Source organism: Bufo bufo, chromosome 2 (assembly GCF_905171765.1).
Source record: "Bufo bufo chromosome 2, aBufBuf1.1, whole genome shotgun sequence".
Lineage (NCBI taxonomy): Eukaryota > Metazoa > Chordata > Amphibia > Anura > Bufonidae > Bufo > Bufo bufo.
Window position 1 is genome coordinate 341,685,176 of NC_053390.1, and position 27,890 is coordinate 341,713,065.

At 43.4% G+C, this 27,890-nt stretch overlaps 1 protein-coding gene across 3 annotated transcripts in view; it reads right to left on the reverse strand.

The window, feature by feature from the left end:
* Positions 1-27,890, reverse strand: part of PCSK5 (proprotein convertase subtilisin/kexin type 5) — a 468,004-nt gene that overhangs the window by 373,519 nt on the left and 66,595 nt on the right. For all 3 annotated transcript variants that reach the window (XM_040417061.1, XM_040417063.1, XM_040417062.1), the window contains exons 2-3: positions 20,833-20,937; positions 3,520-3,633 (exon numbers count right to left, since the gene is read on the reverse strand). In XM_040417061.1, coding sequence (XP_040272995.1) covers positions 3,520-3,633; positions 20,833-20,937 — 219 coding nt within the window. The remainder of the gene's footprint in view (positions 1-3,519; positions 3,634-20,832; positions 20,938-27,890) is intronic.

Below are 27,890 nucleotides of genomic sequence, written 5' to 3' on the forward strand. Positions count from 1 at the left end.
AATTCATCAAGGTTTGCAAAAAGAAGAATTGGGAAACTGATGTGTGACAGCAACTGATCGCTTTCAAATGCATGGAGACATGCCATTTATATGAAAATGTGAAATATACCTTTGTGTCTGCTCCACTTTTACTTGTGGATTCTAAACTTTGACAGGAATATGACAAGGACACCGCAATCTTTCCCCCTTGACTGACGCCATGATGTTGTGGCTGCTTACAGATGATATGCACCAATTACTTTACATCTTGTGTATGCCCATAATGTCTCCCAGCTTAGATTAAAGGGGTTATCCAACCCCTATAATGACCCCCCAACGCCTGGGCCCCTTGTATAGATTATACTTACCTGCTCCCCGGCACCCGCGTCGCTCCAGATCCCTGCACAGCTGCCATTGGCATCTCCCCGTCGCGTGGATTAAAACGTCCGGTGAAGTGGGGAGCAGCCAATAGCAGGCCACGATGGGGATGAGCCTCCCTAGCATCGTCTAGAGAGATGCAGTGTTGCCATTGCAGGGATCCGGAGCGATATGGGTGCCGGGGAGCAGGTAAGTATAATGAATATGAGGGGCTTGGGCATTGGGGGTCATTATAGGGGTTGGATAACCCCATTAATATGTTCATGTGGATTCATAGTGACCATTTCGATATCCATAATGGATCACTTTCTATACGTTGCAACATGACATTTTACAACATATCCACTAATGAATTCAGCTAATGTCACTTTACAAAGTATTTGGCTAATTTTCATGTCCTTTTACCTGTACAGACATAAGCAAATATTCATACATGACAAGCACACATATATTGTTGCTGACACATACACCAGGCCATTTCCCCAATGGATGTAATATTCTCTTTGTGATATGCAATGATTTCAATCCCTCTAGGTCTTAACAGATGTACATTGTCGAGCAGATATACCAAACCATCACATCTGCAAACCTGAAGTAGGGAGGTCTTGAGCTCCATATTTACCAAGCAGCTGAAATACATATTGAAGCACCCCTAAGGGTGTGGCCACATGGTCAGGTTTCTGCAGAGTAGTATCAGTCCTGTATACTTAACCTCCTTTTATGATCCTGATATTGGTTATCAAAACTGCATGCAGAAACCTGACCGTGTGGCCGTACCCCAAAGGTAAAAAAAAATGAAAAAATTATCAACAGTGCTACTAATATCACCTATTAATCATAATTGCCCTCTATGAAGAATGGCTATTCAGGAGACTTTTAAAAATAGGCTTTACATTCAAACTATAGCATCCTCCAATAGACAGTCTCATACTAGACTGATAAATAGGGCTAAATTGCCCTCATAAACAGAGTACAGAGGCAGACTGCCACATAGATAATGCTTTTGAGTGCCCCCACAAAAATTGCCATCATAAACCAAACTCCCACGAACTGTGCCACCCAACATGTGATAAAAGAAAAGACACAGAATTGGACAAGTGACTACCAGCAGCTTATTCCCCTCTCCACATTCAGAACACATGCACACTTGGCTAAGCTGAGCATGCATGGGTATGGAGGAGTCCGGAGAAATATCAGTAGGTCGAATGAGCAACTATCTAAGGCTACTTTCACACTAGTGTTTTCCGGTCAATACCGGGGGCTCAATATGGGAAAAAAAAAAAACGCTTCAGTTTTGTCCCCATTCATTGTCAATGGGGACAAAACTGAACTGAACAGAACGGAATGCTCCAAAATGCATTCCGTTCCGTTTAATTGCGTTCCCAGACCGGAGAGAAAACCGCAACATGTTGTAGTTTGCTTTATGTCCTGGGATGCGGAGCAAGACGGATCCGGCATGACCCCCAATGCAAGTCAATGGAGACGGATCCGTTTTCTCTGACACAATCTGACACAATAGAAAATGGATCCGTTCCCCCTTTGACTATCAATGGAGTTCATGAAAGATCCATCTTGTCTATGTTAAAGATAATACAACCGGATCCGTTCATAACGGATGCAGATGGTTGTATTATCAGTAACGGAAGTGTTTTTGTTGAACCCTGCCGGATGAAGTAAAAACGCTAGTGTGAAAGTAGCCTTAAATGTATGTTTAGCTTTAGATAGCTGTTGGCCAAATTCTCTCTCTCTTGGCTGAGCTTTGATTTCGACTAGGAAAAAGCTTATAGGCTATTGTCAGAAGAGTCAGCAGCAGCCTGTCTCATGTGGATCGGACATGTTGGTCCATCCTGAAATTGTCAGGCTTGCTGCACATACTAATGACTCTCTGAGGAGCTTGGATGTGGTGGGAAATGTGGCAGAGATCTGTTTATCGGTGCACAGGATAATACGTTTGTCTATGCTTGTTTTGGAACTATCTTTATACATGTTCAGACTTTGAGTTTTATTCTTGCCCTGCTTATCCCACTACAGAAACACCAACACATTCAGATGTTATTTAAAATCTCCTTCACATTCTTGCATTTGAATTTTCTGCAGTTACCAGGAATTGCAACTTTTTGAAAACTAAGGGTCCATTCACACGTCCGTAGAATGGGTCCGCATCCGTTCCGCAATTGTGCGGACCGGGTGCGGACCCATTCATTCTCTATGGGGCCGGAATTAAAAAATAGAGCATGTCCTATTCTTGTCCGCAATTGCGGACAAGAATAGGCATTTCTATGGGGGTGCCGGCCGGGTGTATTGCGGATCCGCGATGCACTACGGACATCTGAATGGAGCCTAAGGAATACCCTTTCACATCAATCGGGGAGCGATGCAGCAGAAATAAAAGGCAAAAACTGAAGCAGCTAACATCTCCTAGAACAAGCAAAAAAAAAGGCAACCACTTGTTAATATTGCAAAAACATTTTTATGTTACTGGTGTCCTTTAAGGTAATCATTTATAAAGGTAGCTGTAATTTTGTAATGTATTTCTTTTACCTGACAGGGGAGTGTCTATGTAACTGGGTGGAAGGAGCTACAGTATATACTAGCTGGCTGTTAGGGGCAGTGACAGGGGAGTGTCTATGTAACTGGGTGGGAGGAGCTATATACTAGCTGGGTGTTGTTAGCGGCAGTGACAGGGGAGTGTCTGTAAGTAGCTGGATGGGAGGAGCTATATACTAGCTGGGTTTTGTTAGGGGCAGTGACAGGGGAGTGTCTGTAACTAGCTGGGCGGTGCTGGAGCTGTGGCAGAGAAAGGAGAAGTGCATCATGGGTTTGGTTGGATCCAGCAAGAGGAAGTGCTACATACAGGATGCAATAAACTAGAATGATTCATGGAGAAAACAGGTCAAGAGAGTCTGAATTGAAAAAAAATAAAATGCATGGGGAAGATGTACATGAAATAAGCAACTGCATTATTATATCTGTTAAATACCATAGTGATCCCAGAAAACCCCCTTGAATGAATGTTGTAGATAGCACCAGGAGGATGATACCACATAATCTCTTGTACCATAAGAACGTACATCTTCATAGGTATACATCAATACTTAGCAGGGTCATGTATCTTCCCATGTAGAAAGAAATATAAGCAGAACATTTCGCTGAAATACTTACAATGTACCACATGCTTGGCCACTTGGGATCGTTGAAATAGGCAGAATGAATATTACTATCTTTATAATCCCTTTTCGTCCTTCTTTTAACAACCTGCTGTTCTATCCACTCCACCTGCCAAGAAAACAGAACGTGTGTTACACTCTGCAATTGCATGACATGTTTAGGCGCATAGGACATTTTATCTTGACTCCATTCAGGGTTTTTAAGTAACAGGCATACTTTTCATGTGAGTTTAATTAAAACCCAAATATCTTTCTTAGCATCCCATTTTTAAGGAAATAAAATAAAACTTTGTAGTGGTGGCCGTGCTTGCACACTGTAGAAAAAAGTGCAGACCTCTCATGGCTAGGACCACAGAAGTGCACAAAGGCCAGCGCTTTTTCCTATAGTGTGCAAGCACGGCCACTGCTGCTGGATTGCAGAGTGGTTGTAACCATGGAAACGAGCAGTGTATAATGTGATGGAAAAATGAATCAAACAAGCAAAGGAAGCAATATGGACAATCACAATACATTAGTAAGTGCCTTGTATTAAGTATGGAGTGGGGGCCATTATATCTATGGGGGCATATATATACTGAGGACACTGTGGGGGCATATATGCTCCTGGGGGCACTATGGTAGGCCATTTATAATACTTGTGGAATTATTGGGGGCCATTTGTTATAGTGGGGGTACTATTGGGGCCCATTTCTAATATTGGCTGCACTATGGGGAGCTATTGATAATACTAGGGCCACTATGGGGGGCCATTTATAATACAGGGGGCACTGCAGGGGTTGGGATTAAAAAACAAACTATGAAATCCATCCGTTTTTAATAGTCATTATAACTGCTGTTAAAAACTGATGCAAAATGGATGCAGAGCAGCCATTAATAACTTACGGATAGCCAGAAAATGGATGCACACACTGATGACAAATGGTCATGAAAAACTAACAGTGTATCCATTTTTACTGACTGTGTTTTTCACTTCATGTGAATGTACCTTTTTATATGGGATGAACTATTGGAATCTAGATTCAATAGGCGAGATTTATCAAACTGGTGTACAGTAGAACTGGCTTAGCAACTAATCAAATTCCACCTTTCATTTTTCAGAGCTCCTTTGGAAAATGGAAGAATCTGATTGGTTGCTATGGGCAAATAAGCCAGTTCTACTTTACACCAGTTTGATAAATCTCTACCAATGTTCATAGATCAGATTATTGCACATAGACAAATCGGGCTTTGCTAAAGGTGGGCACATACAGTATCTTAGATAGCAGTCAGCTATTCATTTCCAACTGTCCACCCATACATAGACACTCCTGCCTCGAGCATACACATGTTTTCTGTAGTAAGAGGGCAATAAACCACTATCCGACACCTCAGGCAGATCTTTATCTACCAAGAGAACAATAAGGCTACTTTCACATCTGCGGCACGGAGATCCGGCTGCCTGATGCTGCAGAGACTGCAGAAAATGCAGTGTGCAGCGGTTTGTGTCCAGCCAATTCTTGGACTTTTTCTCGAAATGCGTCCGGATCTCCGCTGGACTCCATTCCGTTTGCATCCGGATCTGGAGAATTCTGCCAGGCTGTTCTCTGGAATCCATGCCACACATGTGAAAGTAGCCAAAGATTGAGCGTATTGAAATCCAATATGGATGGCTCTCTTTCAACTGTCATCAGGGGAGTCAGGACAACCCCATACACATTAGATCATTGGCCGTTCCCACTGGCAGACATGGCTGACATTCGTCTAATGTGAATGGCCAACTTAACCCAATAATCAGCTGTTATTGTCGGGAGAAGCCATTGTGGCTGTTGCAGGGAAATTGCAGTATTACATGGCAGCCAATGAAATGGATAGCAATATATTCAATGCATTGACAGATCACAGCCACTCTTACTGAGAAGTGCGTTGTTCTGGTACTTAAAAGTAGTCCTGAGCAGGAGTCTTACTCTATGATGTCAGTATGCCCTCACAGGACACATGGACAAGGGCTTTTTAGGACAACCCCTTTAAAGCTCTCAAGTCAAAATATTGCAATGAGCAACTTGTACTGATGAAAGGCTGGCAAAAAGATAGACTACTTTTTAGCATACAGGTAGGTGTAAACTTTAGCTTTTGTACCAGTGCACACAATTGATAATTATAAAATTTCTCAACCACAAAGATGAAATCACAAATTATAAAGAACTCTTCTACAAACAATATAGCAGCTCAGTATTCATCTGTAGAAGAATTACTCTTAGCTGTTATCTCAGGGAAACAGTTAACTCTCTATCACAGCCTGAAACTAATTTCAAAGAGCAAATTCACAGAGGACAGACCGAAAGGAAAAATAATAATTCAAAGCTGTGTGTGATTATTTGTCATGATTCACTCAATTAAGCTTTCAGACACAGCATTGTCTGAATGGAAGCATTTTTCAGAACTTAAAGACCACGCACACCAGGGTACAGAACTCCAAGCTCATTTCTTTAAAGAATTCTACAGTAATGGAAACACTAAATCTATAGGTCAAATGCACTTTTGAAAATGCGTTTCTGCTCAAGGACTCAATTACCAATGTGTGTAGATAATGAAAAATACAAGCTTCAACCCCACTTCATGTGACCTCATGAGACATATAATTATTCTATTCGGGGGTCATTGTTGCACGGTCTTATATAGTAACAAAATCTACACAGTCCATTGGAGATTACCGTACCATGCTATAACAGTATGTTCAGCCAATGAACTATACTCAGGCACCATTTACCTAGCATACTATTAACAAAACTTGGTTTGGTTCTGCATCAATGACTACTGGAAATTTCATGCACTCCACAACAAATGGAAATTGTAAGGTAGTACGTGTCAAATATGAAAGGTCTGTGGCTTGTCTATGTTCTATAGATAAATCAGGAATTAATTATTTAATGAACCAGTCAATACCTCTGAGCCGTCTTAGAGAACATATAACTTCCAACATGAATTTGCAACCTATTATATCATTTGAAAGGGGTTTTCCAAGAGATTGGCTGCTTCCACCACTATGTTTCACTATATGGATGGTACTGGGAAGTGCCTGGTTTCCTCCAAACATGACGCTTAGAATTGAGGTTCATCCAACTAGATAATCTTGTTTATCACAGTCTAAGAGTCCTTTAAGTGCTTTTTTGCAAACTCTCATGTGTCTTTTACAGAGGAAAGGCTTCTCTCTGGCCACTGTGCCATAAAGCCCAGACTGGTGGAATGAAGCTGTTATGGTTGACCTTCTGGAAGGTTCTCCCATCTGCACACAGGATCTTTGGAGCTCAGTCAGAGTGACCATATGGTCCTTGATAACCTCTCTTATCAAGGCCCTTTTCCCCTGATTACTTAGTTTGGTGGCAGCCAGCTCTAGGAAGAGACCTGGTTGTTCCAAACATCTTCCATTTAAGAATTATGGAGACCACTGTGCTTTTGGGAACGTTCAGTATACAATTTTCTGTATCCTTCTCCAGATCTGTACCTCCACACCATCATGTCTCTGAGCTCTACAGGCAGTTCTTTATTCCTGGCTTGGTCTCAGCTGTGAGACCTTATATAGACAGGGTTGTATCTTTTGAAGTCATGCCCAATCAACTGAATTTACCACAGGTGGACTCCAACCATGGTGCAGAAACATCTCAAAGATGATGAAGAGAAATGGGAAGAAGGTCTGAATAATTATGTCCAGGTCAAATTTTAATTTTATCTTTTTAATAAATTTGCAAACATTTCTAAAATATTTTCACTTTCTCATTATGGGGTATTGAGTGCAGATTGATGGTGGAAAATTGTATTTTTTTCTATTTTAGCATAAGGCCACAAGATAACATGTAAAGAAAAAGTGAAAGGTCTGAATACACAGTATTTAACAGATTCTGTCTCTACCAGTAATGGTCCCTGCTGTAGTCTGCTTATATCTATGCACTACAAAATAGGGCATCTTTATTTATCACCTAGGCACCAGTGTATATTTATAAGTGTTGGATAACATGTTCGATTTCCACACATAGATGCTGGCATTAGGATAAGGCTACAAGGTAATTTTGGACACAACATGTCTCGTGCCCATGCCACGCTGAAGTATCACAGTGTTACAAAGCAGCCATAACAATGAATGGGATCACAGTGCGACTTGCTTGGTTGCTGTGACCAGGACATGCAAATCACAGAAAATCCAATACTGCTGGAGTTTTTGCAATTTGTGTGTAGCCCTTAGGGTACTTTCACACTTGCATTAACCTTTTCTGGTATTGAGTTCCGGTATTGAGTTCAGTCACTGTACGGTTTTTGGACGGAGAAAATACTGCAGCATGCTGCGGTATTTTCACCGTCCAAAATTCCGGAATACTTGCCGGATTGCCGGATCTATTTTACATCGAAATGCATTAATGCCGGATCTGGCCCCAAGTGTTCCGGCAAAATGGATTTTTAAATAAAATGAAGGTTGCTAAAATCATATTACCTGTAGAGAAGGATTTGAATGTCATTAATAAGATTTTTCTATGAATTTACATTTAAAAAAATGCTTGACTGCGCTGTCTGGAAATCTAGCAAACCATCCGTGATTCGAATTCGGAACTCTCAGAATAAGGAAGGGAAGAACACACTCATATTTGTATGTCATACCATTGGTAACCTCTTTACTAGAAATACAACTCTATACAGCAACAGATCCTGGAGAACAAACAGTGGCATATTGAAATCCAGAATATCTAATAGAAAAAGTGTTGCACTCACTGACTGACTCACTGAAGGACACTTTTAATCCTGACTTATCGTACATCACAGAACTATGAACTATGAACACTGATATTAAAAAATGCATTATGACTATAATTTGTCAGGCTAAATATGTCAATAAGTATCAGTGGACAGACTAATGGTCTATTTACTAGAAAACATATTACTGTGAGCTCGAGCAGCACAGTAGAAGATGAATAAGCTCTAGGGCATTTGGGACTTTATAAATGATTAAATGAATTGTGTTAAATGCCTAAATCTCTTCCCCTGTAATGAAAGATGACAAATGCTATTAACACCATAAACACAGCTGCCTACTGAACGTGTAATGAATTTATGGACCCGGATCTCACTGATATAAGGTGAGAGCAGGGGCAATGGTGCGAAGAATATGATACAGTATGCTACTATTACCTTTACTTGGTTAAAACTATTTCAGGTGTCCAGCAAGGAGATACCTGCACCTCTACTTTAAATTTTTCTTTAGACGCGTTAATAAAATCAATATATATGGGAGTACTTGGAGAGTATGTAAAATATGAGAAAAAGAACTGGATCGCACATCCTCAATACTATGCTTTCATCTAACTGCTTCTCAGCATAATTAACATTGTTTCTCAGCGCAATTTATCGTATACCTACCCCTATGCTGCATGCTATACATGAGGCATTAGTATACAATTTGATCAAAAAGCATAGGCCCACTCACCGCGACAAGGTTGCCTCTTCGAATAGGACCCTATTCTAAATTTGGCGCAGCACTGCACAGCGACCACCGACACTGCAGCACCACCCCGGCAGGCAGCGGGACCCAGCAGTTAAACAGCGCCCCCGCTGTCCGACTAAGCCACCCTGGCACTGGGCCCCACCAACCCACCGGGATAGCACCAAAGCAACAATGGCCGCCGTGTAGTACTGCACCATGTGAACAGGTGTGGAACTCACCCCATCACATACTCTCAGGAACTCCAACTGAGAGGTAGGAATTTATACCCTTATGCAGACTCCTGCTAATTAAAAACACCTGGGCCAAATGGGTATTCAGGGTATTTCCAAACCTGAACCCGCTCCCGTGGGACTCAAGTCAGAGGCACAGATGGACGAACCAATGCAGCTCGGTATGACCTGTAGAGAGCAACGTCGTCGACAGGGCACCTGTTTTTACTGTGGCGACTCCGAACATTGGGTTCGTCAGTGCCCCAAGATTCCTCCTTCCGGAAGATCATCCAAGTTGAAGGAGCCAAAGACAAGGTACTTCCGGAGGTGGTAAGAAAGAAGTTGTTGCTACCCATTTCTGTGGTCTTTGGGACCCACAAGGGGTCAGGTAGAGCTTTCGTTGACTCTGGTTCTGCCTTTAGTTTCATGGATCTTAAGTTTGCAGTACAGGTGGGAATACCCGTGTTGAATCTGTCCACTCCTTTCTATATTGTCGCCATTAACTCCACTCCCCTGCTGGGAGGAACTGTCAAGCTCTGTACTCCTGAAATAACCTTGTCAGTAGGGGGGTGTCACTCAGAGAGGTGTCCATTTTTTATTCTCGAAAATCTGCCCGTAGAAGTGGTGTTAGGGATGCCTTGGCTTCAGCTACACAACCCGGCCATTAACTGGACCATGGGTGAGTTCGAAAAATAGGGCCCCAATTGTAACTCCTGTTTGACCTTTGTCCAGGCAGGGGTTTCCTCCAATTCCATGGCGGTTCCTCCGTATTTTGAAGAGTTCCAAGATGTTTTTTCCACATCCGAGTTCGAGACTCTTCCTCCCCATAGACCCTATGACTGCGCTATAGATTTAGTGGCAGGGTCTAAATTTCCCAAGGGATGTATTTACAACCTATCTGGTCCAGAGCGCAGCGCTATGAAAGAGTATATTAAGGAGAGCCTTAAAAAGGGACATATTCGACCCTCCACCTCCCCCATGGGTGAAGGGTTCTTTTTTGTTAAAAAGAAGGACGGTGGTCTCAGACCCTGTATCGACTATAGAAGGTTGAACAAGATTACTATTATGAATCAATATTCTATCCCATTGTTTCCTGACTTGTTCAACCAGGTTTTGGGAGCATCCTGGTTTTCCAAACTCGATTTGAGAGGGGCTTTTAACCTGATACGTATTAAAGAAGGGGATGAGTGGAAAACTGACTTCAACACCCCAGAGGTGCACTTTGAGTATTTAGTCATGCCATTCAGACTCAGCAATGCCCCGGCAGTTTTTCAGAATTTAATGAATGACATCTTCAGGGAGTTTATCGGCAGATTTATGATCGTATATCTGGACCACATTCTGATTTTCTCTTCGGACTGGGAGTCTCATGTCTCTCATCTCAGACTTGTGCTTGGAATCCTCCGGGAAAATCAATTGTCGGTCAAATTAGAGAAATGCGTTTTTGGAGTACAGGAAATGTAATATCTAGGGTATATCCTTACTCCACACTCATTTAAAATGGATCCTAAGAAAGTTCAGGCGATTCAAGACTGGGTGAGACCATCCTCCCTAAAATCATTACAACGCTTTTTAGGATTCTCTAATTATTATCGTAAATTTATCAAAAGTTTTTCTGCAATCGCCAAACCTTTGACCGACCTAAACAAGAAGAGCGGGGAACTTGTTAACTCGCAACCTGAGGCTCTCAAGGCTTTTGAGACTCTTAAAATGTGTTTTCAGAATGCCCAAGTCTTGATTCAGCCGGATCCAAGGGAACCCTTTGTAGTGGAGGTGGACACATCTGAGGATGGGGTGGGGGCTATTCTTTCTCAGGGATCTCTCAACCTCACAAATTTAAGACCGTGTGCGTTCTTTTCACGTAAATGCTCTCCCACGGAGAGGAATTATGACATTGGGAACCGCAAACTACTGGCCATCAAATGGGCGTTTGAGGAATGGAGACATTTTTTAGAAGGGGCTAAACACTGTGTCACGGTTCTTACTGACCATAAGAATTTGGTATTCTTGAAGCTGCTAAATGCCTTAATCCTAGGCAAGCCAGGTGGGCCCTGTTTTTCACCCGTTTTAATTTTTCTATTACTTTCAGGCCAGGAAGTAAAAATATCAAGGCCGACGCCTTGTCCCGAAGCTTTTGTGCCTTCTGGCCTCCTGACACCCCTCATGAACCCATCCTGCCGACTAATATCATTTTGGCATCAATATCTGCAGACCTCTCTTCTGAAATCGCTTCAGCACAGCATCTTGCCCCTGCACAGACACCCTCAGATAAGCTATTCGTTCCTGGGCACTTCCGTCTCCGCCTGTTGGGTGAGTGCCATGATTCTGTTTTGTGCGGCCGTCCCGGTATCGATGCCACTAAGGAACTCCTTTCTAGGTCTTTCTGGTGGCCCATTTTATCTAGAGATGTCCGTTCTTATGTGTCTGCTTGTGAGGTATGTGCCAGATCTAAAACTCTGAGAACGCGTCCTGCTGGTAACATAGTAACATAGTACATAAGGCCAAAAAAAGACATTTGTCCATCCAGTTCGGCCTGTCATCCTACAAGTTGATCCAGAGGAAGGCAAAAAAAACCTGTGAGGTAGAAGCCAATTTTCCTCACTTTAGGGGAATAAAAATTCCTTCCCGACTCCAATCAGGCAATCAGAATAACTCCCTGGATCAACGACCCCTCTCTAGTAGCTATAGCCTGTAATATTATTACACTCCAGAAATACATCCAGGCCCCTCTTGAATTCCTTTATTGTACTCACCATCACCACCTCCTCAGGCAGAGAGTTCCATAGTCTCACTGCTCTTACCGTAAAGAATCCTTTTCTATGTTTGTGTACAAACCTTCTTTCCTCCAGGCGCAGAGGATGTCCCCTCGTCACAGTCACAGTCCTGGGGATAAATAGATGATGGGATAGATCTCTGTACTGCCCCCTGATATATTTATACATAGTAATTAGATCTCCCCTCAGTCGTCTTTTTTCTAACGTGAATAACCCTAATTTTGATAATCTTTCAGGGTACTGTAGTTGCCCCATTCCAGTTATTACTTTAGTTGCCCTCCTCTGGACCCTCTCCAGCTCTGCTATGTCTGCCTTGTTTACAGGAGCCCAGAACTGTACACAGTACTCCATGTGTGGTCTGACCAGTGATTTGTAAAGTAGTAGGAATATGTTCTCATCACGGGCATCTATGCCCCTTTTGATGCAACCCATTATCTTATTGGCCTTGGCAGCAGCTGCCTGACACTGTTTTTTGCAGCTTAGTTTGCTGTTTATTAAAATTCCTAGATCCTTTTCCATGTCAGTGTTACTGAGTGTTTTACCATTTAGTATGTACGGGTGACTTGCATTATTCCTTCCCATGTGCATAACTTTACATTTGTCAGTGTTAAACCTCATCTGCCACTTATCTGCCCAAGCCTCCAATCTATCCAGATCCCTCTGTAGTAGTATACTGTCCTCTTCAGTGTTAATTACTTTACACAGTTTAGTGTCATCTGCGAAAATTGATATTTTACTATGCAAGCCTTCTACAAGATCATTAATAAATATATTGAAGAGAATAGGGCCCAATACTGACCCCTGAGGTACTCCACTAGTGACAGTGACCCAATCTGAGTATGTACCGTTAATAACCACCCTCTGTTTTCTATCATTGAGCCAGTTACTTACCCACTTACAGACGTTTTCTCCGAATTACGACCCCTACCCATTCCATGCAGACCATGGTCACATATTTCCAAGGATTTTATTACAGACTTGCCAACCTCCGAGGGAAAGTCATTGGTTTGGGTAGTGGTCGACCGATTTTGTAAAATGGTGCACCTCGTCCCTCTGATTAAGCTCCCTAATGCCAAGACTCTAGCATCTTTGTTTATTGACCACATTGTACGATTGCAAGGAGTTTCCGAAAATATTGTCTCTGACAGGGGTGTGCAGTTCGTCTCTAAGTTTTGGAAGGTGCGAAATTTCTTTGTCCTTTTCGTCAGCCTTCCATCCTGAGACCAATGGGCAGACAAAACGGTTGAATCAGGCGGTTGAACAATTTCTGAGATGTTATGTGTCTGACAATCAGCATCAGTAGGTGAGATACCTTCCGTTGGCGGAGTTTGCCATCAACAATCAGGTGAACTCGCCAACGGGGGTGTCTCCATTTTTCTGTAACCTGGGCTTCCATTCTCGTTTTAGTTCCATTCCTTCAGTGTCCTCATCCAACCCGGAGGCAGATAGTTTTACTTCAGAACTGTGCACAGTCTGGGCCCAGGTTCTAACGAACCTGGAAAAAGCCGAGGAGAGTCAGAGGGAGCAAACTGATAAGAGACGCTCCAAGGGAGTTAATTTTGAGGTCGGTGACAAGGTGTGGCTGTCCACCAAGAATCTTTCCTTGAAAGGGGTTTCCAGAAAGTTTGCGCCGCGTTTCATTGGACCCTATGAGATTATTGATATTATTAATCCCGTGTCTTTTAGATTGAAACTACCTGACTCCCTTCGCATCCACAGTCTATTTCACAAATCACTGTTAAAGAGATACTTTTCTCCCGTGGTTCCTTCACAAGGACCTCCTTCTCCTGTGGAGGTAGAGGGCCAAGACGAATTTATCATCTCTAAGATTATTGATGTCAGGAAGGTTCAGAACTCTTTACAGTACTTGGTCCATTGGAAGGGTTTCGGACCTGAGGAGAGGTCCTGGGTACCAGTGCATAGGATGCATGCTCCCGTGCTCCTTGGGTCCAGAGGCCCCTCGTGGAAGGGGGGTACTGTCACAGGGTGCCAGTGATGTGCTACTCCTCTCCTGCGCCGCCGGCGCCCTGGTGTAACACGGCGTCTCGGTTGCTGAGGTAACGGGGGCGGAGCGCGCCCGGCCGCACGTTTCCTCTCCCATAGTAACCCATAGTAACGCTTAAGGGGCTGAGTGTCGAGCTGGGCACTTGACTTCAGACATGGTGGGAGGTCATGTGGCGCTGGCCACGTCACATGACCTATCCTCTTCAGTATATAAACAGGCAACCTGCTAGCCACACGTTGCCTTTGATTAATTCTCTAAGGCTATCTACTATTGAGTTACCTGTGCTATCTGGATTTGACCCGTACCTGTTTTTGACCACTACTGCTTGCTCCTTGTTCCTGACGTGACCTCTTGGCTTGACCTTCGGCTTGAGACCTGACCTGTTCTTGCTCATTCCTGTGGTACCTTGTTAATCTCCTGGTATTTGACCCCGGCTTCTCCTGACTATTCTTTGCTTACTCCATTTGTACTTCGTTGCACTCTTGGTTTTGACTCGGTCCGTTCACTATCCGTTGTTCGCCTTGTCTGTCCTCCCAGCACGTATTCTAAGCTAGGGACTGCCGTTCAGTTGTCCCCTGTCATTAGGACTTGCGAGGCAAGTAGACAGGACCAGGGGTGAGGGTGGAGCACAGTGGTCACTATCCTCCCCCCTGCGTGTGTGTACGTGACCGTGACACACATCAGTTCTTCAGGCGGGCACACACATTCAGTAGCTGTCAGCCGAATGATTGTTCAGCCGACGGCTATCTCTTTCGACTCCTACTCGACTCCTTCCAACATGATCCATACAATAATGTGTATGGGCATCTTAAAGAGGTATTCCGGTAGGTAAATGTTCTCCCCTATCCACAGGTTAGGCGATAACTATCAGATCTGTGGGGGTCCAGTATTTATACCTACAATATGTGAGCAATGTAATTTTAAAAGGGGTTAATTTTCTGGGGATCTTTCGGCAGACCACCCCCCTCCCCTCATGGCCACAACCTCTCCCCACTGATGGGTCTCAGCTCTCTTGCTCCTCCACCACCACTACAGTAGCGCTTGGGTCCCCTGCTGTCAAAATCCAGTTTAACGCCACTGTAGCCAATGACTGGCTGCACAGTTGACTTGCACCCCTTGCATCTCGTCAATTGGTCACATAAATCAAGGGGGTAAGTCACCACTGTAGCCAGTCATTGACTGCAGCAACATCAAACCAGATGTTGACAGTAGGGGATCTGAGTGCTGCCATGGCGGCAGGGGATTGAAAGTTATAAGACCCAGCGGTTGAGAGCAGGTAAACATGTTTCCCTATGCAGGTCCTTCCACAAGGAGGGGGGGGGGGGGGGGGGGGGGGTCTACCAAAAGACCTTGAGAAAATGAACAAACCTTTCAAGGTTTTCATAAATGAAAAGGCTGTGGCAATCATCAGCTGAGATTTTATCTCCTGCATTTCTATTTTAGTTGTTCTTATCTCCTACAAATGAAATGACCTATAAACAAATGGCAAAGTATGGTGCTAAGGGATTCAGTGACAGTGTCCTGCTTAATTTAATGCCTGTATCATTGCTATTTGCTTTTTCAAATTCTTTAAACACATTTGACCTTTGTAAAGGTGAGATAACCAAATGTATTTACATCCATGCAAATGGCTTCATTTGTAACTTCACAGCAACTTTACTTGATTTTGCAGATTACAATTTATGATAAATTGAATGTGTGAAGTCAGATAACAGTTTGTAATGAGAAACATTAAAGCACATTCAGTAAAATATGGTGGACTCAAATTAAAACCAGCTGATAAGGTGTCCTTTAATATTACGATGGTAAGACCTCAGAGTATGGAGCTGTTATCACTACCGTATAGCAATAATTTATTCTAGAATGTATTACCCACCCACAATATAGAAAATATACAGTCGAGTCACATAATTATGACCACCAACAAATATCCAGAGTAACCACACAGCAGCTAGACGGGCTGGGATTGACTTAATAAGGTCCTGGTAGGTTGTCACAGGTATCTGGAGCCATGCTGATAGCAGTGCATCCTACAGCTACTGGAGGGTGTGTGGGGGAGGATCCATAGAGCGAACACGGTGATCAAGGTGGTCCCACAGATGCTCAATTGGGTTCAAGTCTGAATATTGGATTGCCAGGGTAGTACTTAGAAGTCTTGGTCATGCTCTTCCAACCAATGTCAAACATTTTTAGCCATGTGACATCTCGCTTTGTGTTGCTGAAAGATTCCTTCTGCCCCAGGGGAGACAATTAGCATGTATGGGTGTCCATGATCTCGAATAATAGATTCATACCCAAATAGGTTGAGAGTGCCTTCAACATGGATGAGTGGGCTCAGGGAATGCCACGAAAACATTCCTCAGGCCATAACGCTGCCACCACCAACTTGTGTTCTTTCACTAAAGATTGCAGGGTGTTTGTTCTCTGATATTTCTCGCCTATGTCCATCCATTCGATGAAGCAGAAAACATGACTCATTGGAGAAATCAATCCTCTGCCAATCGGCCGAGGTCCCATTCCAAAACCGCAGCAAAAATTAAAGGCTTCTCTGCTGATGAAACTTCATTAGCAGAGGTGCAGTGACTATCCAATAGGTCTGCTTCGGAGCCCCATAAACAGTAGTGTCATGAGGAAGGATCTGTAATATATGTTGATCCGAAACATGTTGATGAAATGAGCCTGATGTTTGGTTTTTAAGCACGTTTCCTAATAAAACACGCACTGCGAGGTGAAGCTGGACAATCTACTTTTTTCCCCATAAACAGTAAGGTTTACTGAACTGGTGTTTTAGACACACATCTGGTAGCCTCTGGTTAATTTTGAGCTGCTCCACTGTAGCAGGTCGGTCTGCCCTTGCGCATCTTCGTAGCCGACGTTCACCTCTCACATCGATGGCACACGATGCTCTAAAGTTTCTCCGTCGCTTATTTGCAATGGTGCCATTTGTACACTCATTATACCGTCACCACAGCAGCACACGAACAGTTCACAAACTGCGCAGTTCCAGAAATACTGCCACCAATATCCATAAGCCAATAATCATCCTTTTTGCAACTCTGATAAATCGCCCCTTTTACCCATGCCAGCAGTGAGGGATATGTGTGCAGACAGTCTATCGCACACCTTATATACTCACCAAGCTAGCTCACCACACCTGACTTCCTTCAAGAGCTACAACACACTGCAGACATCGAAAGTAGGAAGTGGTCATAATAATGTGACTGGACTGTGTATAATTGCGAGGTGTATAGTCTACTAACTGGTTTGGTATAGGGCTAACCCTAAGGGTGTTATGCACTTAACCAGTATTCACCTTTTAACTCCTATACAGGGATTTGGACTTCACTACCATACTGCTACCTCCTGAGATAGTCCCAGTGTAGATCGCAGTTGGCCCACTGGAGTCAGGGACTCCGGTGCAAGCACCAGGAGCTCCGGATATAGAAAATTCACCAAAAATGCAGGAAAATTGTAGATATAGTCTGAACAGGAACCAAGACTTAAATGCTGGTTTTAGAGATTCAGGCAGGGCACAGTTAATGTAGATACAGTTAAAGGGGTTGTCTCACTTCAGCAAATGGCATTTATGATGTAGACAAAATTAATACAAGGGAATTGCTAATGTATTGTGATATTGCTTCCTTTTTTGACTTGATACATTTTTCCATCACATTATACACGTCTTGTTTCCATGGTTATGACCACCCTGTAATCCAGCAGCGTTGGCCATGCTTGCACACTATAGGAAAAAAGCACAGGCCTATGCGTGCTCCAACGGTTCGGGCTATCAGAGAGGCCGACTCCTACAGTGTGCAAGCACGGCAATCACTGCCGGATTGCAAGGTGGTTGTAACTCTTGGAAACAAGCAGTGTATAATGTAATGCAAAAATGAATCAGGCCAGCAAAGGAGGCAATATGGAGAATACAGTACATTAGTAAGTGCCTTGTATTAACTTTGTCTACATGACATATGCCATTTACTGAAGTGACACAACCCCTTTAAGCACGAACTAAACTGAATTTGGACTTGAGTGTATGAGCACACAGGCAAGATGGAAACGGAACTGGGAAACTGAGAGCATGGCAGGAACACAGGCAAGGGGCAGGGAATAATGCAGGATTAAACGCAGGTAAATCGCAAAATCACTAGAATATCAAATACCTTTGCTAGCCACTAGGGACCTAAAACTCAGGCACCCTCTGCTTACAGAGGGTGCCTTAAATACCCAGGGACCTTCAGCCATAGGCTGGGGAAGGATTTTGGAGCGCGCACGATGACCCTTTAAGAGGCCAGAGGGACCATCATGCAGGGGCACAAAAGAAGCAGCACGAAGAGGACGTCGGCGACCAGCATACCGGATGGCATAGTGTATGGTGCAGTGTCCACGTCCACAGGGCACAGCAGGAGGGCAGCAGGCACAGACCACAGACCTAAGGGAATCTTTTCTCTCACCTTAACTCTTTATGGCTTTAAACTGCACAAACATTTGTATATCCAGATTTATCAGAGCTATATATGTATGTACAGTATTTCTACCTCATATATTGAATAAGCACATGAAAAGCAGATTTTGCCCATGTATCAGTACTGAGATTGTCGTGTGTCATACCCCAATGTTGTTCTGCAATGTTTTATTGGAGGTTTTCCACAGAAGTACAGTTAAACCCATTGAGTTTTAACCCTGTTATATCTGTACCTGGGCATGGACACTACTAGAATATTTGGAGAACCTGTATAGAATGAATTATTGGGTCTTCACCATTGTGTTTCTGGCGGTAGTCACATGACTTCCAGTCTGCCGCTTCCCTCCAGTGGCAATATAGGGAAGTGGTAGCATATGGTGTCATATTAATCTAAGTGGGCATGCCAGATCAGAGCTAACATGGTAATGAACACTCAGGAATTAGCTAGCCTGCAGGGGGCCAGAATGACTGTCCCGTCAGCAGATTGGACAGTCACTTTAAGATGAATTCACACATGGAAGTTTTATTGTAGAAATTTTATGACTGTCCCATACATCTGAAAGGGCCTTGCAGAAATCCATTTGACTGCCTCCGAAACAATCTCATTTAGGCCATGTTCCCATCTGCATCTGGGGGCTCCGTCAGGGCCTCAACACAGAATCCATGAGGAAAGTAACTCAGCATGCTGCACTATTTAGTCTGGTAAAATGCCAGACTCCATTGTGGAAACCATGTTGATCCCATTATAATCAATGTAGTCTGATGGGGACATTTCATTTCCGTCATATGACAGATAATACACTGCATTTTTTTTATTTATTTTTTTCCGAAGAGCAAAACAGAAAACTGGAAAAAACAGCACAAATGAGGATGTAGCCTTAAATGAACAGAACTGACTTCCGGCTGCAGACCTGTCTGCAACAAATGTGTCATGTATGAATATACCCTTTAATCAGTCTTCTTGGTAATACATATAGGGGGTAATTATTTCCCCTTGTGGGCGGGGAAGGGGACGGGAAGGCAGGCCCGTCTCATTTACCATTTTCTACTCCTGGTTTAGGCATAGAAAATGGTCTGGCGCCTCTGCATAACTTCGGCAGATCCACAGCCAGCATAAGGGGGTTATTAAAGGGTTTCTACCACCACATTTTGACCTAATTAGCTGTCAGACACTAGCGATCTGCTAGTGTCTGCTGTACCTAACCATGCTATTGTAATTCCTTTCTTTGCAGCGGTTACCCTAAAAAACGTAGTTTTATTGCTATGCTAATGAGCCTCTAGGTGCTATGGGGGCGTCTTTTCAGCACCTAGAGGCTCCGTCTACTCACTATTTCCGCCGCCCAGCGCGCTCCAGCGCGCTCCAGCCCGCCCCTCTCCTCTAGATTGACAGCCTACTCGCGCCTGCGCCGTGTGCTTCTGTATTCGGCGCAGTGACTGTTGGACTGCTCCCTGCGCCGGCGGAGTGAAGATGCCGGCGCAGGGAGACAGTCACTGCGCCTGCGCCGAATACAGAAGCACACGGCGCAGGCGCGAGAATTCGGCCGAGATGCAGAGAAGTAGTCTGTCAATCTAGAGGAGAGGGGCGGGCTGGAGCGCGCTGGGCGGCGGAAATAGTGAGAGGACGGAGCCTCTAGGTGAGAAAAAGCCGCCCCCATAGCACCTAGAGGCTCATTTGCATACCAATAAAACTACGTTTTTTAGGGTAACCGCTGCACAGAAAGGAATTACAATAGCATGGTTAGGTACAACAGACACTAGCAGATCGCTAGTGTCTGACAGCTAATTAGGTCAAAATGTGGTGGTAGAAACCCTTTAAGACTGGCGTCTAAAACGCCAGTCTTAATAAATGACCCCTATAATGTTTGATGGATGTCGAAATACTAAACTGTCACATGGTCAGTGTAGGCTTTGTTCACATTCCACTTTCGTACTATGTTTAACATATGCATTTATTAGTGCAACGCGATACAGGAAAAAATACATACCATTTGGACTTCTAAGGACACACATCTGTATAAGCATGCAGCTGCATTTGATTTGCACAGAGAATAATTCCCACGCGTGGCTGTGTCACTGCTCACGTCATGTCATGTGACTGCGGCAACCAATCGCCACATATATTCTACTATTTTATCCACATGACATCAGCAGGCTTCATTTCCTTTTGGCTACTTTTTTATAAACAGACATTTATTCACTACGATGTCTCCTAAAGTAAGCTAACATTCATCGCACATTGCCTCATTGTCTGGCTTTTGACAGGCACTGAAGGAGGTGATGTATCAGTTCCATAGTACTCAAATGGCCTGTGAGCATCTTTTTCTGGTGTGACATTACTAATTAATAATGCAAGACCCTCGGCTGTAGACACAGTGGAGATCTGCTTACCTTTGGTTCCATTGAAATGAAGTTGTGCGTTCCTCGGCTTGATAAGACTGACCTCTTGATGGTTCTACTGTGAAAAAAGTGATAGTAATCCTGGAGTGACCCGATCTGCAATGGAAGAAAAAAAAAAAAAGAAACCGTAAGTGTCATAATGAGAAGAAATAAAGTTTATATTTGTATTTTGCTACCCATAATATAAATGCATAAATTATGCAAGCTCCTGCTGTGCTAGAACGTTACTTGAGCTCAATGATCATCTTTCCAAAAAGGGACACGTGATATGAAATGGATGTACGTGTCCTTCAGGCACTAACTGCCTAATAAAGTTTATAATTGAGCTTCTAAATCGGCATGTGTCTACCTTTTAATGTTTAATTTATATGCAGCATTTTATATCAATGTACGTCCCCGTGAAAAGAATATGTGGCAAATGACTGGCACCATTAAAAATCGCTCTGTTGAGTTTGCTGCAGGAAATGCCTACAATGGGCAAAGACTGTCTTTTTGGATAGCGTTAGCGTACTGAAACGGATTAAAGAATTATATAAATTGTGTTTTTAACACTGGGAGCTCCTTAGGCACAAAAGGGCTTTACTACCAGTGAATAGATCTTGCACTTGTTAGACGATTCCCTAAAGCCCTGATTTATCAACAACGGTGTGTGCTATGCCGGTCTTCATGCTCCCTGCCCTGTAGGAGCTGGCATTCAATTCATGATAAGATGCAGACCTCGTCATAAATTAAATGTCTCCTCCGGCAGTCCGTGCGCCAGACTGAAATCTACTCCAGCTTGTAGCTGATGTAGATTTCAGTCATTATTTCCGCCAGCCTCTGGTGTAAATAATGATAAATGTGCCAGGGCCAATGGCTCCTTTTTGGGAACTGGCAAGGATGGTGTAAAAATGCCAGCTGCACCTAAGAAAAATCACAATGCCAATTACAGAGTTGCTTTGAGAATTTTCAAGGTCAGAAAACTGTCAAGGGGGAATGATAAATTCCTCCTAAATGTCTGTTACTTTCGACACTATACTCAAAGAGGGTGAATAACAGGCAGCTGTTGTAAACACACATTTTTTTAATAAAGAGGTTCTGCAGAAGTGAAGTGTGTGTGACAGGATTCACACCGAAGAAGAAGACGGAGCCGCAGCGACATTAACAGCATTTCATGGCCTTCTTCTGCACTACAGAGATGTGAGTCAGTTGTCTGCTAGACCGCTGCAAATGTTCAGGCAGCCTCATGAGCCACATAGCGTGGGCTTTCATGGTACAGGTAGGTGACCACTTATAAACAGTGTTTGATAATGCGCTAATATCTATGCAAGGTACAACATCTACTTGGTAAAACTTCTTATCCACCGCTTTTACATTACAGTGAGAATCCGGTATGAAATATTGGCAAATTAGTCTTTACAAAGGGCTCTGTGATTTCTAAAATTGGGGAGCCCAGCCATCAGAGAGGATTTACTGGGGTAAATAAAATGCACGACATCAGTAAAAGTTTTATTCTGTATACATTCAACATTCAGGACTGCACAGAAAACTGTAGGCAGCCCCATGCCCATATTGCGGCCCACAAACAGTGGACTTGAATGGGTCCACAATCTGGGAGATACAGCGCGGAAGGGAGGTAAACTCACTACGGAGTGCTTCTGCACCACAAAAAAGTAGTGCATGCACTACTTTTTTGCGGTGCGGACCGTTGGGTGGGGATGGCAGACCCTATTCAAGTGAATAGGTCCGTGTCCACAAACGGCGGGCACACGATCGGTGCCCATGGACGGTCGTGTGCATGAGCCCTAATGCGAAGTGTGGGAGATTATATAGGGCACTGTGAGTGCGATGAGAGCACTGTAGCAGTTATGACAGTGGTTGTCACTTTTATATGGGTACAGTGCTGCTGACAATTATAAGAACACTGTAGTTGCTATAAAGGTACTCGTTATTAAGGCACGGTGGATATCAAAGTTAATGGAGAATAGTTGGATCGCTGTCACTGCTATTGGGGCACTCTGTCATTATAATGGGGGGCTTATGGCAGTTGCTGTTTAGGAGGCACTATTTTGCTGCTGTTAGAGCTGCACCGTAGTACTTATATGTCTTTCCGGCTCTTATGCGGCACTGTAACGCACATTGTCATAAGGGCATAATCAATACTACACTATAGTCACTTTGGTTTTTAACAAACAAAATATCATGTCTGGGAGTAACGTCTTTGCCACTGAAGACAATATAACCCTTGGTCTAATAAAATAGACTGCACTTGAGTGACTTATCTGTTGTTATCATCTCTGAGATATTTTACTCCGACCCGTAGGAAGAGAAGAAAATATGACGGAAATGTGGGAACTGTAGTAATCATCAGACCGATTTGTTATTCACTGTCAACTTCAATAATGCAGGAGAAAATAATAAAGCTTTTGGACATATTTGTCAGCTTTATCTCCAGTCAGATGTGTCACTGTTTCATTGCACTTCTCAAGAGTTCTTCACAAAGCACACACACTAGTTGAAGAAAGGAAGATGTATGCACAATCCTCTACACTACAATATATTTTAGATATAATACAAGTTTAAACACATATGGGGATCACATCATTTGAATGGGAAGGAGAATATACCGTACATTTTATATACGTTTCTAATATATTTTATTGTCATGGTATATTAGTATTATGCATATGCATAATACCAATATAAAGATTATGGTCACATTTGACATGGGAAATAATAAATGGTTAGCTTGGATTCAATAGAGTCACACTAAGTCCCAATCTGCAATCCTCATTCATTTTCACATACTCTGCTTTGCAACCTGCTGCTAGTTTTAGATTTTTCTCATGTTGGCGTGTCCTTTCTAGTAATATGTCCTGGCTCTGTGGGTCCAGGATGATGCTGTCTTTCCCTTGGAAACTGCCTTGTGTGTGCTGTCCTCCCTATCTACAGTCTGTGTGAGCTGTCCTCTGTGTAAGCATACAACCGCTGTGTACAACCTCTGGCTGATACACTATATGGAGAAAAGTAACGCCTCTTAATCATTGAGTTCAGTTGTTGCATTCAGTCCCATTGCCACAGGTGTGTAAAATCCAGCACCTAGCCATGCAGTCCGCCTTTACAAACATTTGTGAAAGATCCACTGTGAGTGGAATTATTATGGCAAAGTGTGAGCGTTTAGGACCCACAGCAACTCAGCCATGAAGTGGCAGATCGTGTAAAGGCACCAAGCAGGGCTGCTGAATGCTGCAGTGCACAGTGCATAAAAGTGTTCATCACTCTCCTGACTCCATAACTGCAGAGATCCAAACCTCCTCTGTAGGAATGTAGGAAGCTGCTGCCTCATTGTCCCGACGGAGGCTCAACCCAGATGAAATTGTCACAGAAACCAACAAAAATTTACTCACACGGCACTGTTGTCCAAGTAGGTGCTCCAATGGATTAAACTGAATTGTATAAAGCCTGAGGAAGGGACTAGTCCAGTCACAAAACGCCTTGTTTTTACACAATGAATAAATAGACTTGATGAGATATCAGTCCCTTGGAGCACCTTTTAGGACAGCAGCGCCGTGTGGGTCTCTTTTTCCTGATTTCTGTGAAGATCATGTGGCATGTTGGTGTTTGGGGTTTAGTGCTGGAACTATGTATCAGGTTAGTGGGGATACTTCCCTGCCTTGCTAAATATTAGATGCCACATTTGCCTCTGAAGGTAATATATTGCCAAAAATTATGAAAGAGTAAAAACTGTTATCAGTTATATCAGAAAAGAAAACAGTAAATTCTCTTTTTTCCCCATAGCTACACAAGGAAAGGGTTTGTTAATATTGTCTAATACATGCATAGTCTATGAAATAAAAAATATAATAAATATGCCCTACAGTGTGACACACCATAAGAATGGCTGCCCATTGTCTTAATACACTCAGTAACTGTGCCCTCATAGATGAATCCTAATCACCGCACGTCATGTGATCAGTAGAAATAATGCAGGAAGCCACAATTTAGGCTATATTTTTCTACAATCTGATAGGGGACATAAGAATGTATGTTGCCTAGGGTGCATTTTTTTCAAGTTTTGTGCTTTGATCTTCAAACAACGCCTTAGCTTTTGTACAAGTCAGTATATCAGATTAAAAACCAAGATGAGGGCTAGACAAACAAATTGCAATTTTCTATCTGTAAATTTGTCTTAGGGTACTTTTACACTAGCGGTAAGGAACTCCGGCAGGCTGTTGTGGGGGGTGAACTGTGCTGCCGCTAGTGCACGCGTCCTCCCGGACTACCGCTCAGGCTCAATTGACTATAATGGGGTTGGGCCGGAGTTCCGGCGGCAGCACGGCAAACATGCTGAGAGGAATAAAAGTACACGTCGTACTTTTCTTATAGTCAATGGGGCCCACCTCAACAGCCTGCCGGAGTTCCTTGCCGCTAGTGTGAAACTAGCCTTAGAGTAAATACTGCATCTATGGGTGTCTATGGTCCTAAAAATCTGAGCTGTGCCAGTAAGCTAACGTTCCGACTCAGACTCCTGTACTTTATCACACTCCGACTCTGACTCCTTTAGAAATGGCCAATAAATTAGTAATAACAAACTTACGATCATATACAGTAGTGTACAAAAGAAAAAGAAGTCCAATATCATTAACCTGATAAATCACTGTTTTTGTAGAGGTGATATTTCTACATAGCAAATAACGTACTTGTAAGTGTAGTAGAGTGGAAAAAAAAACAGAGCCAACAATTAGGATATGCAGGCCTCTTCTGAGCAACTGAATCATTAATTTAAAGGGTGTACTTAAAATAATAGCAGTGAGGAGTTAAAATGGTGAAGTCATTCATTCTGTGGAATAACAGTTGTCAATTTGGGCTTTTATTAAAGGTAGGAGGGTGGCAACTGTTGCAACTGTTGGTTATAGGGCATTTTTTCTGAAAACCGTTTCAGACATTGTTCTAATGAAGAACATATTGTCATTAAAGAGTTCATTGGAGAGGGAACACACAGAAGTGCAGCAAATTATAGGTTGCTCAGCTAAAATGATCTCAAATGCCTTCAAGTGGCAACCAAAACCTGAAAGACACAGAAGGACGTGTGGAACTACTGTCCAAATGGATCAAAGAATAGCCAAAATGGCAAAGGCTCAGCCAATGATCACCTCCAGAAAGATCAACGATCTTAAGTTACCAGTGAGTAACGCTACAATCAGAAGACGATTAAGGGTACTTTCACACTAGCATTATTCTTTTCCGGTATTGAAATCCAGTAAAAGGTCTCAATACCGGAAAAAAAAACGCATCAGTTTTCTCCTAATGCATTTGGAATGGATAGCAATCCGTTCAGTAAGCATCAGGATGTCTTCCGTTCCGTCCCTTGTACGGTACTTGACTGGACAAAATACTGCAGCTTGCTGCTGTATTTTTTCCAGCCAAAGTCCGAGACCACTACCGCACTTGCTGGATCCGGCATTAATTTCCATAGAGATGTATTAATGCCGGATCCGGTACCAAGTGTTCCGGAAATTGCTGCATTGCCATATCCGGTTTTACGGTCTGCGCCAGCTATTTTTGCTTTTTTTATCTTTGAAAAAAATTAAATACTGGATCCCTTATTCCGGATGATACCTGATGAGATGGATCCAGTATATCACTGGATCCTTCTAACGGATCTGGAAAAAACTGATTTCCATTTGCAGAAGGTTTGCCGGATCCAGCAGGGAGTTCCGTTGCCGAAACTGCCTGCCGGATCCGAACAACGCTAGTGTGAAAGTACCCTAAGTGAAGCCAAGTTAGGCTACTTTCACTTTGAATTCCGGCAGGCTGTTCCGGTATAATGGGGTCTGACGGAGATCTGTACACATTCCGGCAGACAAATAGAGAACCAGATGAATACAAACCACTGCATGCTGCGGTTTACGTCCAGCCGATCCTCCACTTGTCTGTCAGAACGGCCTTGCCGGAGTTTCACACCAGGGGTGTGAAAGTAGCCTTAACAGCAAAAACTCCCCTCAAAGTCCCATTGTTGAAAAAAACTAATTTCTGGAATAGGTTAGAATTTTTCACTGAAGACATTGACTGGCCCAAAGAGAAATAATTCAACATTTTGTGGACTGAAAAAAGCAAAATTGTTCTAGTGGCTGCAGACAGAATGTCTGACGACCCCAGAGCACTGAATTTAAACCACAATACACTGTGAAGACAGTAAAACATGGTGATGCAGAAATCATGATATGGGGTTGTTTCTCATAATGTTGGGCTTATTCATCACATACCAGGGATCATGGATCAGTCATAAAGTGTAAATGTCATTCTTTTTTTTTTTTTGCTATGTATAGGGGCAGTAATATTGACAATTTTTGTAATATACTTTAATTACTGAAATCGCACATTTCTATTAGAAAAATAGCTCTAAAGTGACCCATTTTGAGCCTTAGCAATGTCTTCTGTTCAGGGCCGGTACAAGGCAGGGGCCGAAGGAGCGGGTGCCCTGGGCGCTACCATTTGCGGACAGGAGGGGGGCGCAGGTGAAGTGCCAGCAGTGTACAGCTTCACTGTACCACATTAGCCAAGCGCCACTTGCTGTGCTTGCTGTGCTGAGTGCGCTCCTGCACCCGCCTACACCGTCCACACCAGCCATGTCAGCGCTGCTCCTTCTCTCCCCCTATGAATTTTGTGCCGACTGCGCTCCTGGCTCGGGCTCCCTTTCCACCTCTGCGTTTCCTCGCCCCCCCCCCCCATGGAGGATTTATTTGGTTGATACCACCGGCGTGCGCCGTGTGACGTCACGCGGCTCACGCCGGAGGCGAGGTGTGAGGTGAGAGAGGGAGGACTCGCGCAGCCTACAGGGAGCTGTGTCGGCGCGTGAAGAACAAGCCACGAGGAGCCTGCCTTCACTAGCTGCTACTCACACACAGACTGTAAAAAGTAAGAAAATAATGTAATACAAATAACAAACTAATTTTTTTCTTAAAAACGGGGGGGCGCAGTTTGCCATCTTCGCCCTGGGCACCAAATGGCCTTGTCCCCTTGTCCCAGCCCTGCTTCTGTTTACATAACTGTGGAGACTTGTTCAACAC